Raw genomic sequence first — 13,746 nt, 5'->3', positions numbered from 1 at the left:
CCATCCAACATCCAGGCTCTAAAGGAGGTCGTTCTTGAAGAATGAAATTAGATATATGATGCAATATGTCACCAACTTGTTCATTCCATGCCTAGGAGACTTGGTGCTGTCCTTACAAATCATGGAGGTCATACAAAATACTAGACATAGTCATTTTTGTTGTGGGGTGTATTCATTTTTGCATCAACTAATTTAAGTAAAACAGAATAATTTGTAATATTAAGTTATATTATTAACCTTACTTTCATGTAATGGAGCTAAACAAATGTTCTATAAAACTTTTTTCTTTTGTCAACATTTGTTCTTGTGTTCATTGAGATATTGATTAAAATCTTACTTTTCAAAAGGGGTGTACTCATTTATGCTGAGCACTATATATACAATATATATATTGGTTAGAATACATAAAGTTGAATTTTAAAGATAACTTCTCAGTAGGGAATATGAATGAACGCTGTAAAATGTACACTTGTTATTGAAGATTTAGTCCCTGGGGTTATTATGTTAATTCTGATGTCACTAGCTGGTTACTGACCTGAAACATGCATGTAACAAGGGCACCCTATGTCTGAATATACAAGGTCAGTGAATCAGCAAGCAGTGAAGGGTGGATCAACCTAAAAGCTCAGGCACTTATACTAAAACAAACACGTTCAGCAATGGTAGTAGCTCCCAAACCTCTCTCCTTGCAAGTTTCCCGTAAGGCCGCGTACACACGCGCGGACTGTTGGCCCAACCTTGTCCGCTGAACAGTGTTTGGGCGGACAGTCCGCTCGTGTGTGGGCTTTCAGCGGACAGTTTCAGCGGACAGTTGGACGGACAAGGTTTTACGGAAATTCCGAAAAACTGTCCGCTGAAACCTTGTTTCAACGAACAGTCCGCCCGTGTGTAGGCTTGTTCGTCAAACTAAGTTCCGCGCATGCTCAGAAAGGATTTTCAAGCCGAAAGTTATAATGCAGTGTATAGGACGTCGTATTTTGCGTCCCGTCGTACGTGCCGTTCACGTCATCGCGCACGGTTTCAGCAAACTGTTCGTTCGTCGTGTGTGGCCATGTCCGTCCATGCTAAGTTTGAGCGGACTGTTCGCTCAAACTGTTGGACGGACAAAGTTGGGCCAACAGTCCGCGCGTGTGTACGCGGCCTTAGACTTTATATACAGTATATGTATGGTCAAAACTTTTTTTTTTTTTTGGAGTAGGATTGGAACCCCCTTAAGTCTTTCATTTGCTTTCTGGTCTATGCTAGGGTGATGCATCCTCTCTAATTGTCTACCCTCAACATAACAGAAAGTAAAAAGAAAATCTAAAACTTTATAGATGTCACCAAAATAGGAAATGAGGGACACCCATCCCAAAGACAATGGTCTAAAAGGGTAATGCTCCTCCTTTTGAGAATTTTCCTCCAACCTTCTATTATAGGACAGGAAATGATAAGGAATATCACAAACAGGAACACAGTAAATAAACTTTCAATTATATGTTATCAATTACAAAAAAACAAAAAATGTGGTTAAACATACTGTATATACACTAAAATCCAGTCAGACTACAAATGTTTCTTACTACTTCTTTGAACACAAGAAAAGTTTGGTTGTGGTTTTCTACCATCCCATTCTTCTAATCCTTTCTTTAATCCTTTGAATTACTTTGTAATTCACATAGGCAGTGCAGTATATGGAATGTAGGCTGGCTAGTTATGCCCATATATTCAACACTAGCTCTAAGAAATCATTGTATTACTTATTGTATTATAAATCCCTTTTGTATCTCTGCAGTCTTATTTGTAGAGGTAGGGAAAGGATGAAACTGCCAAACCTGCATGGTATAGCACAATTTATTAAGTAAAATACCATATATATCTTCCCTTCCCTTCCTATTTTACAGATTCCAACCCACAAATGAAAGCAGCCTTGCTATCACCATGGTGCGAGCCATTTTCTACTAATTTACATTTTTATTCCTATACCTCTGGGAGTAAGCATATTACCTCTTTTTTAACCTGGCATATGACAATGTATCACTATAGGAGGGGCACAGTGTCAGTGCTGTAGTGTTTTTTGGTTATGTCTATTTATTGCTAGGTGTCCCCGTTTGGTAGGTTATTTTTAAATAACATTCAATACACATCTTCATTGATTGAGTTGGTTAGGCTTTTTGTGGTTGATTTACTATGGCAAGGGATTTGTTTCTTAGTGAATACTCAATCAGGTGCAAAGAAAAAAAAAAAACAACTGTATTTCGGTTGGAACATGACTGGGTGATAGAAATCACCAGAGCTTAACCTTATTCACTAAGCTAAGGGTGAATTCCCTTGCATAGTAATTTTTTTCTTGCAAAGTTAAAAGCCCATTGGCCTTTAGTAAAGCAGCCCTACTCCACCAATAATCAGAATGGTTAGACTGTGATTTTGGAGTTCATCAGATACGGTATCTGCTTTTTATTTGAAAATTGCAGTTGTTCCTGGCAGTCTTCTGGTCTTCTAAAAGACTGGAAGCAATGTATATTCAGAGTCCTATGGCCAAATGTATTACATGCTGAACTGCCAGCTCCCAGAGTGCTCCTGTATAGCTATCATTTGTAAGACAAGTTGTACTGTATACATTATGGAAGATGGTGCATGATGTAAATCCAATCCTTTTTCTTCCCACATAGCTTTGATTATTCTCTTTAAAAACAAATAGAGCTATGCATTATGCTACCATTCTAATCCTACACCCTACCAGAGGAGTCAATATGAAACATTTGCTGATTATAAAAAAATATATATGGGAAAAAACCTAACCCCAACTCTCATTAAAATACTAGATAAAGGGAAGAGTAACTCTGTGATATCAGTATATACAGGGCAGTGTTATCAAAACTGTAAAAAGCAGTAGTGAAGCTGTTGTCCATGCAAACAAATTAGATTTCAAATGTAATTTATTTATTTACTTAATTATTTTTTGATAAACGGTAATTAGAACCATCCCAAGAGATTGAGGCATATTATTAATTGGATCTTCCTTTAAGAATAAGGTGGTGTGTCAGCCCTCCCCCAAGGACATTTTGTGTGGCTAAACCTCCTTTTTCAATGATTTTAGGAGTGGAAAATCATACAGGGGCAGTTTGTTCACTGTCAAACTCTACTGGCGTTTGCTGCATTTCCCAATAAATGTTATATTATATTCAATAAAGTGCTGGTGTGTTGTATCAATCAATTGTACATATATTAACATGTGCATCAATGTAAAACTCATCAGTATATAGAAATAAAAAAACCTGAATCCAGTCCATAAATGCAAAGGTAAGCATGTAGCCAGTGAGAGTAATGCATACAAGTTCATCAGAAAAGATGCATAAAAAGTTCATCAAGTATCAAAACTAAAAATGCTCTGTGCTTTTGCAAAATCACTGCAAGACCAAACGTGCGGACTCCCACAAGGGTGCTCACTCAACTGCAGATATGGACCCCCTGGGCTTAAGTCGAGGTGGGTCAACAAGGCTTATATGAATGTGTATCCACCTGATGACATGGGGTTCCTCTCGTATGAATCAGATCATAGATGAAGAGCAATCACAAAACAGACATAGCGTAATATAATTTATTACAATCAATTCTAAAAAACATGCAAAATATCAGATATTGTAGTGCTGTGCCCCGACACTAGGAATGATCTGCCAGCTGTACAATCTGTATGTGCCGTTGCTTCGCGATCCCTGGAGCCGGCCTGCATTCCATTTGGCAGACGTAACACCCAATGTGACCCGAGAGCCCGCCTCTATGCGTTTCATTAACAAGATATTATTAAGAGGTGTTGTCACGTCAATCAATACCGCCGTTACATACCCCACCCTAACTTGCTATTGGTCCCTCTTTCTTTCCGCCTCCCATCCCCCCGGGTATTTCTACATCACTCTCTCAATGCTTTCCTATTAACAGTGCCGAATCCGCCAGTTGGAGATGACTCTCCTTACCAGACCTGACTTCTCCTCTTTCTCCTTCCCTCTACTTTCTTTTGCTGCCCACTCCAGGGTCACAGCGGGGTAAAGCGGGAGGGCAAGGAGAGGATTACTCATAGTCTGATCCATGTTTCAGTCACACCCAATTGGGGGACCCTACATACCAGGCCAAAGCTTGGTCATACATTATATTTACTGTTATTGTTGTCGTCTACACGTGACCTATTAGTTACTCTCTTCTTTTGCAAACATCAGCTTGTATCAAAAAACTGACTTTTTATGTCCAAACATTCTCTATATGACTATTTCCGCTCTTCTGCTGGAATAAATAAATAAAACTATAAAAAAAGTTTATTATAAGAAAAAAAAGTGAGTTTTAATATACAATTGTCCTTCTGATTTAAAAATGTCCAAGTCCACAAAATTAACCCTTTCATAATGTCTGTTTTCCGTGAATTTGATACCATATGCATTTCTATTTATGTATGAATTAAATTGGTGTAACTGAGGGCAGGGCCACCCGGCTTTCCCATAGCTTCCCCGTGGCATCAGATGGGGTGGGGTCACCCAGTAAAGTAACCAGGTGACCCTGCCCCTGACCCCGCCCTCAGTTATATAAATATATAAGAGTTGTCACAGCGAGGACATGTCAGACGGCAAGAGCCTCCCATGGAGGCGGGTCAGTTGCAGGTTTTTTTTTTGGTCCGTCGGGCGGCGTGAATTTACACATTTTTATTTTTTAATAAAGGACTTGTCCCAAGCTGTCTGTTTTCTTTTTTACCATTTTGACACTTTTTTTGTGAAATGGTAGGGGTACATTTGTACCCCATTACCAATTCACACGAGAGGGGAGGCCGGGATCTGGTGGTCTCCTTGTTAAAGGGGGCTTTCAGATTCCAACAAGCCCCCTGCCTGTAGACCCCCACAACCACAGGGCAAGGTGGCTACCCCAAAGCACCCTCCCCATGTTGAGGGCATTTGGCCTGGTATGGTTCAGAGGGGGGTGCTCTCTCGTCCCCACTCTTTTCCTGCGGCCTGCCAGGTTGTATGTTCAGATAAGCATCTGGTATGTATTTTGGGGGAACCCCTATGCCATTTTTTCATTTGGTGCAGTGCATTTCTATATCAGACCCAAAGGGCCTAGTATGGATTTTAGGGGGACCCCAACACAATTTTTTAATTTTGATGCAGGTTTCTCTTAATATTCATACCAGACCCAAAGGACCTGGTAATGGATGGGGGGTATCCAGTGCTCTTTTTTTTCAATTATCTGTATCTATATTGCCAAGACCCAACAATTCATTACATCTGTGATCGGTTTTAAATGATAATTTTTCCTTTAGAAATTTAATTTTGCTGTGTTACTGTTCTAAACATGGGAAAAATGTGTCACTTTATAGGCATACTATAGACACCCCACAGGCATGATATTTAAAGGAATATTTCATTGTTATTGCTTTAAGCATTAAAAAACTCACTTCTCCAGAAAAAACTGCAATTTTGTTAAACATTTTTTTGCATTGATACATGTCCCCTGGGGAAGGACCCGGGTCCCCAAACACTTTTTATGACAATAACTTGCATATAAGCCTTTAAAATTAGCACTTTTGATTATTCGTGTCCCATAGACTTTAATGGTGTCCGTGTGTTCTGCCAAATTTTTTGCCTGTTCATATGTTCTGCTGCGAACCGAACAGGAGGGTGTTCAGCTCCTCCCTACTGCCTTTGTTTCTGCTCCTGCGTTGGCACAGCCTGATCCTACATTACCCTTTATCCCTGAGGTTGATTCTTCTGAGACTGGAGTTGGCGCCCTTATGGTTCAATGTCCTACCTCTGAGAGCACTATGCATCCTTGTGGCTACTTTTCCAAGAAATTGGCACCTGCGGAGTGCAATTACGAGAGTGGTGACAGAGAGCTGTTAGTGATCATTTTAGTCCTGAAAGAATGGAGACATCTCCCCAAACGTACCACTGTGCCAGTTCTTATTCTTACTGATCATAAGAATCTCACATTCTTGTCTAAGGCTCTCTCCTAGATGGGCTATTTTCTTATCTAGTTTCAATTACATTGTCTCATTCTTACCAGGCATTAAGAATGTAAGGCCTGCACTTTGTCACAACAATTTTCCTCCAATTCCAAGATGGTGTTGGTTCTGGTTCCTGTGATTCCTCCTGATCGTATTATAGCTACGGTTTGCACCAGTCTCACTTCTCCTTTGGGTGACAAAATTCTTGCTGCTCAGGTCCATGCTTCTTCTGAGAAACCTTGTGACCGCTTCTTTGTCCCAGAGAGTCTCTATACTGCTGTGCTCCAGACTTACCATTCTCCCAAGACTGCTGGCCACCCTGGGAAGAATCAACTCATTTGGACCATTTCCCAACAATTCTGGTGGCCTAGTCTATGTGCTGATGTAACCGCCTTTGTAGCTACCTGTTCCATGTGTGCTCAGAGTAAGACTCCACGGCACCTTACATACCCAATGGAGAGAGGCCCTGGACCCACCTATCTTTGGATTTCATTGTGGACTTACCCAACTCCCAGGGCAACACAGTTATCCTTATGCTGGTTGACCGGTTCTCAAAAATGTCTCATTTTTGAGAACCGGTCAAGAAGTTGCCCATTTAAGATGTTGCCCACTTCTAATAATTCTGGTAATTCAGCTTACTTTCTCCTCTGCATATCACTAGCAGTCTAATGAACCACAGAATGAGCCAATCAGTCCTTGAAGCAATTCCTACATTGCTATATTTCTGAGCATCATAACAACTGGTCATACCTCTTACCGTGAGTTTGTTCACAATAGTGCCTTAAATTCTGCTTCCACATTGTCCCCGTTTATGGAGAACTATGGTTTCTAACCTTCCATGTTGCCTGACTCATTTGTTCTGCAGAGTATTCCTGCATTAGAGGAGCATCTAGGTGGTCTTCATTCCACTTGAGCACAAGTCTAGTTAATGATAGGTACAGACTCCATGCTGATTGCAGACGCCTGCCTGTGCCTTACTACCAGGTTGGGGCCAGGGTCTGGCAGTCATTTCGCAACCTCCGACTTCATGTTCCCTCTCTGAAGTTCTCACCTTGGTTTATTGGGCTTTTTGTATTCTTCACAGGATTAACCCAGTGGCTTAAGCATTAGTCCTTCCTTCTAATATGCGTATCTTGAATGTATTTCATGTCTCCTTATTAAAACCTTTGGTCTGGAACCGCTTTACCCCCTCAGTGCCTCGTCCTCACCCTGTACAGGTTGAGAACCATGAGGACTATAAAGTACAGTCCATTGTTGACTCCCGTAGGTTCCGTGGGTGAATACAGTACCTGCTGCATTGGAAAGGGTACGGTCCAGGGGAATGCTCTTGGGTCTCATCCTTGGACGTACATGCCCTGTCCTCCTCTGTGATTTCCATAGATGTTTTCCCCTCAAGCCTGGTGGTCCTCTGAGGGGCAGGGGTCATTGAGGAGGGGGTACCATCAGGGATGGGCTCAGCTAATTGCCAGCTCCTATCTTATCACATTGACTCACCTGTTGATGATATCCTGCTCGTCTGTCCTGCCTACTTAAGCCGTCCAGCCCAAATGATCTCTGCCCTCGCAGAGCATCTCCTGCATTTCTGATAAAGACTTGCTTGGCTGACATTCCTTCTGGCTCCAGATCCTGATTGCTGTTCCACTACACTGATCCCTGGCTTCCTGACTTACTGGCTTGTCTGACTATCCATTCCGGTTACCAAACTTTGGCTATATTTTTACTACACTGTTTTGACTTTGTTCTATTTACTTTTATTATTAAGCAAGAGTGATTTAACTGTACTTCTGTCTCGGTCTGATTCATGGTTTCTGACAAGTATTTGGTCTCTTGTTCAATATTTTGTTCTAGTCTCCTCTCTTTATGAGCTTTGTAAGTTTTTCTTTCCGTTTCTTAGTGGGATCTTTTTTTATGTATTGATATCACCCAAGATTCTTTTCATCTTGACAGCGTAGTCTGTTTTGTTCATGATAACCACTCTACCCCCCTTGTCCACAGGGCAGATGACAATGTCCTTTCTTTTTTTTTTCAATGGACATATGTCCTTCTCTATTATTTTATTTTTCTTTGATTTATTAACCTGTATGTGTTTAATATCATTCTCAGTCATGCTTTTAAATACTTCCACATAGTGGCGTCCTGTGGGTTTGAAATTTAATGTGGACTTGATTTTTTAAACCACTATGTTGATCATCTTCTGGTTCATCATCAGGGTTCTCTTTCCGATTACTCCTTCTCAATGGTAAAATGTTTTTTAATATTGACCTTATAGGCAAATTTGTGCAAATCAATATATGGTTCATATTTGTCTATCATCTTATCAGGGGAATATTTTAAACTTAGGTTTAGGACTTGTAGTTTATTTTTAATTAACTTCACATTGCTTATATTAAAGGGGGGGGGGGGGGGGGGTTGGTGAAGTGGTTTTTATGAACAAAAATGACTATGATTTTGAGATGAAAAGACTCTTAGGTGATTACAATACATTTAAAAAAATAATATTTGTGTAAAAAAAAAAAAAATAAGTAAAAAAAGTAGAAGCCATTTTTAAAAAGCACTGGCCCATCTTGATGAGGGATCCTGTACTTAGGCAATTACTGCCCAATACACCTACCGGCCTTAAGACATAGAATAGTTAAAAATATACCTCCCCCCCCATATAAACACTATCTTCTTGGATTTAATAATTTTCTATAGATGTAATAGATGTTTGGCCTGCAGAACCAGTAGAAACCCCACTAGAAAACATGTGGAGTTCCAGTCTGGTTGTACAGGGCAGAAATTCAAAATTGATAAATTCATCCCATATCAGTCAACTGGGATCACCTACATGCTGAAGTGCCCATGTGGGCTCCAGTATGTGGGAAGCACCACCCAAGCACTATCGGTCAGGATGCAGGAACACATGCAAAATATCCGCAAGATGAAACCCTAAGCACAGTGTTTCAAGACAATTCTTACTATTCCACAAGGATCCAACTCTGCTTACCTTCTTTGGCATAGATAGGATCTACAAACATTGGAGAGGTACAAATATCAAAAGAGGGGTTGCAAAAAACAAAACACAATGGATTTTCGAGCTTGATACTCGATACTTGACCCACCAAGGGTTAAATATTGATATGGATTTGAACTGTTTCCTGGTTGACTATTATTAGGAGAACTTAAATGATTATGTGGACGCTGGGGGCATCACTCCTTTTCACTTCTATTTTTTATTTATTTATTTATTTTTTATTTATTTATGTATTTATTTTTTTATTTTCATTTTTCGCACAGCGGGCATTCCTAGTTAAAATGTGCTGATATGGCCCTTGGTGGTAGGACCCATTTACTCCTGGAAATACCATAACATCTAAACATTTTGCATAAGTAGCAACTATGGCCTACAACTCAATGGTAAAAAGAAATACATAAGAGCTACATGCCACTAGCCATTAAAACACAAGATGAAGCTGTCCCAATGGATTGGTATACAATTTTAACTTTTTTTCTAATTGTTTTTTAAAAATAGTTTGTTTGTAAGTTGACCATGCTCTATGTAAGAACCATCTGCCAGCTGGAACCGTACAGATATTATACTATACAATCAAAAGATAAATGGGATGGCAAGTTAGTATGGAGTATATAATGGTGAGGTTGATGGATGTGATCAGGCATCCTGATCACATCTTGATAATGAAACATGTAGGGGTGGGCTCTCAGGTAACATTGGACTTCACTTTTGCCAAGCAGAAAACATGTTGGCTTCAGGGATCGCAGCGCAGCGGTGCATACAGATTGTACAGCTGGCAGATCATTTCTAGTGTCGGGACATGGCACTACAATATACAAGTGATATTTTGCATGTTTTTTTAAATTGATTTTAATAAACGGTATTACGCTATGTCTGTTTTGTAATTGCTTCTCTTGTATGATCTGGACCACAAGAGAGGAACCCGATGTCATTGGTGGATACACATTCATATAAGCCTTGTTTACCCACCTCGGCATAAGCCCAGGGGGTCCATACCTGTGGACGAGTGGGCACCCTGGTGAGAGTCCGCACATTTGGTCTTGCAGTGATTCTGCAGAAGCACGGAGCACTTTTAGTTTTGATACTTGATGAATTTTTCATGCACCATTTCTGATGAACTTTTATACATTACTTTCACTGGCGACATGCTTACCTTTACATTTATGGACTGGATTTCATTCTTTTTTATTTCTATATATTGATGAGTTTTGCATCTGTTATATGAATTTATGCACATGTTGATGTATGTAAAATTGATTGATATGGCACACCAGCACTGTATTGTGTATAATATAAAATGTATTGGGAAGTGCAGCAATCACCAGTAGAATTTGACTCTAGGGTAGATTTCACCATAATGCTGCAGCATCCTAGCAGTGAGTAAAACTTTCCCACTTGTCCATCGGTCCCTCGTTTTCTTCCTCCCCGCTATATCTCAGACCCTCCATATTGTATGTTTCGTCTATGGTATTAACCCAATCACAAATTTTGGGACATTCTGCTATCTTTTTGGAATAAGGCTTTTTGCCACGTTGAACAGATGAGGAATTATTGATTCTCTATATTGTTTTACGGAACCCTCTAATCCATGGAAAAGTTGCATCAACAGTTCTGCAGGCACAACTTCTCTAGTGATTTCCGTTACCAGTTGTAAGATCTCTCTCCAATATTTTTTGAAGTTGGGACAATCCCACCAAAGGTGGGCCATCAATCCTATGACCTTACAACCTCGCCAACTCTCCTGGGATTTCTCCGGCTGATATTTACCTAATTTGTCTGGAGTTGCATACCACCTTGTCAGACATTTATAGTTCACTTCAGCCGTCCTAATGTCTATGGAAGAACTGTGTGTTAATTTCAGAATCTTCCTGATATTGTGCTTCTATCCATGTGACCCCAATTACTTTTCCCATTTTTTTTAAGAATGGTGGTACTTCCAGTTCTTCAGGAGGTGATACTTATAACATATGTGTTTGTCCACTGTGTCTTGATATTAGAAGAGTAAGCTAAACTGTTTCTCTACCCTATTCGATTTAGTTTTACAGAACAAGAATGGAAAACTGTAATTCCACTATTTCACCAGTGTAAACACATGGGATAGATGGTATGGCAGCAGACTGGCAAACTTTTATTATATTTAAAGAAGACCATTACTCTCTGGATGCACTAGTCATTATTGCTTTCTTCCCCTGCCCAAGCCCCTGCAATCTAACATGATAGAAATTAATCTAATGGATTCCCCCATCCACACATGTGAGGTGAATGGAGACATGTTTACTGTTGTGAAATTGGCTGCAAGCTGCTCAGCAACAACATTTTTCCAACAGCCCTGATCATTAGCTCGACTTCTGTTGAGCAGATATGGCAAAAAATCATTTGAAATTTGGCCAGGTCCTGCTCAACTGGCCAAATTTCAATCCATCAAAGGGCAGCTTATGTGGCCTACACAGAATACCACCCCTGAGAGCAGGGTAGTTTATTTTTAAAAGTGAAAAAGTAATAATTTAGGGATTAGACAAGGAGATCAAGAGTGGCAATTTTTGTTTTGTGTTTCTGATTATCAACAATATGCTTTGAACTATTCACACTTATCTGGTATGATCCATTTGTTAATGTCTATTCCCTGCGTGACACTCACAGTATGCAAAGTTTGTGCAACAGAATTTAGCAAGCAGCAAATAATTTCTCTCACCTTGCATTTTTGTAACTGCATTTTGACTGCTTCTGCCTCGGAGGCTGTTATACTTTGTGCTTTCAGCCAGTTTTCAGCTGTAATTGCTGTCTGTTCCAATCGTTGTAACTGGGAGTAAAAGGCAATGATGCTATTTTGATATTCCAGCCAAGAAAGTCTCTCACTCAGTAACTGACAAAAGTCTGTCCACCTGCTGTTCAAATGTTGAGATGATTGTTGGATGTTGTCTGCATTAAGGCCATCTAGGGAAAAAAATATATATATTATAATCAATTTGTACAGATTTTTAAAATATGTTTATATGATATATGTAGACAACAACAGTGTATTTTCTATAAGAAAGCAAAACAAACCTATCCATTCTACAAACTAAAGATTTACAGTGCAAACTCTTCATGACATTCCTTAAAGAAAGTTCTAATTTTATCCAAAAAGGTGAAATCCCACCTACTGGAAACATCATCCACATTTAACGAGACATCACTCTGGCTGTTGGAGATGGATGTAATAAGGTTCAATAAATTAGTTGTAAGTACTTCTTCCTTGATGCACATAATGTGGTTAAAAATAAACAATTTAAGGCAAAGTTAGCACATTGGTCACTATAAAGTGCCTAAGCTTACCTATCACATCTCTCAACGGAATCAATCACTATAGCCTATAGAAAAATAATTTTTGCACTCACTATAAAATCTTTTCCTTCTAGTCCATTGAGGGACAGAGACATTTTTAGACTCTTGGGTTATACTGCTGTCTACAGGAGAAATGAACACTGGCAAAAAAAAAAGTTAGCCAGCACAGGATCACCTGTCCACATCCATGCTTCACTTTTGTAGCCAAGCAGTACCGAGAGCATGACATTTTTTTCTTTCTCATCCATTGGGAAACACTGGAAATCTTAAGACTTTTTCAGTCCAGTTAAGGGGTGGGCAACATAGCAACAAAGGCTATCATAACCAAGAAACAACAGAAAACTGTATCCTGCCTGCAGCTGAAGGAGCCACCACAAGGACCTAATGCCTGAAGCTGGCATTAAAACAAGCCTGAATATCTGCCTGGTAGAACATAAAAAAAACAAAAGAACATATAATAGCCTTACAAAGGCAAACACATTCCAATGAAGTAAGCATGAATAAAACTAAAATTTCGATCCACCCAGACCCTCCTCATGCAAATGAAAAAAATATCAATGTTTGTGTTTCAAGGCATAATATCCAGCAAAAAGTGATCTTAATTTAAAAATATAAAAATGAAATGAAATGAAAAATAAAAGTGAAAAAGTTAACAAAAGATACGAAAAGAGTGGAAAGAGATTGTTTCTCATGAAGGGGTTGCACTAGGGATAAAACTGTGTCCAGCACATTGGTGGAATAGACAAGAGACTGAGTAGGGCCAAAATAGTAGTGCAAGTGCAGGGGCCCCACAATAAATTTATTAAAATGCTAATGCAGTGGAAAAATTGGGACATATATATGTTTCATCTCAACAAAGGCAGAAAGTCTTCTTGGTGCAAAGAGGCAAACCCAGACCTGGTGAAATATCTATATAATTTCTTGACTAGAATAGATCTAAAAGGTTTGAGATCCAAGATGGGGAGCAAACTCCCCTTTAGGCATACAAATGATACATAAATAAAAAAATAATAATTAATAAAATATCCTAGAAACCGTTCTGCTGAGTCAATGACATATAGATACAGAAGACTCAAGAGGGCGCTAGTGGGATCTGCAAACAAGTGCTGAGACAGAAAGAACGTAATTGGAAGTCAAAGAGGAGGTAAGAAACAAAACTTAATTTTGAAGCCCTGTGAAACTGTTTCCTGAACCCAAGCATTAGTGATATAAGATGTGTAATCATCCATAAAACAAAGTGCGCAGTCCACCGCAGCTGCCAGAATTGCTTATTCTGCCTCCTTGTCCACAACTACTCCTACCATAGCCCCAGCATAATGCATAGAGGAGTCAGTTGAGTTATTTGAACACAGCATCAGACACTTGCTGCTTGATGATGCACAGGCATTACTTGATTCTGCTGTTGATTTTGAGCTTGAGGAAGGTAGGAACATAAGCCTATAGA

The 13,746-nt window shown here is 39.5% G+C and overlaps 1 protein-coding gene across 5 annotated transcripts in view; it reads right to left on the bottom strand.

Moving 5' to 3' along the window:
- DMD (dystrophin) overlaps positions 1–13,746 on the bottom strand; it is a 3,436,004-nt gene that overhangs the window by 2,034,596 nt on the left and 1,387,662 nt on the right. For all 5 annotated transcript variants that reach the window (XM_077482558.1, XM_077482560.1, XM_077482557.1 and 2 more), the window contains one exon: positions 11,671–11,912. In XM_077482558.1, the coding sequence (XP_077338684.1) occupies positions 11,671–11,912 (242 nt within the window). The remainder of the gene's footprint in view (positions 1–11,670; positions 11,913–13,746) is intronic.

Source organism: Lithobates pipiens, unplaced genomic scaffold, assembly GCF_037356315.1.
Source record: "Lithobates pipiens isolate NorthernLeopardFrog02 unplaced genomic scaffold, aLitPip1_a1.2 Scaffold_16, whole genome shotgun sequence".
In the NCBI taxonomy this organism is placed as follows: domain Eukaryota; kingdom Metazoa; phylum Chordata; class Amphibia; order Anura; family Ranidae; genus Lithobates; species Lithobates pipiens.
Note: the sequence above shows the minus strand (reverse complement) of the source record. Positions and strands in the feature narration are given on the sequence as shown.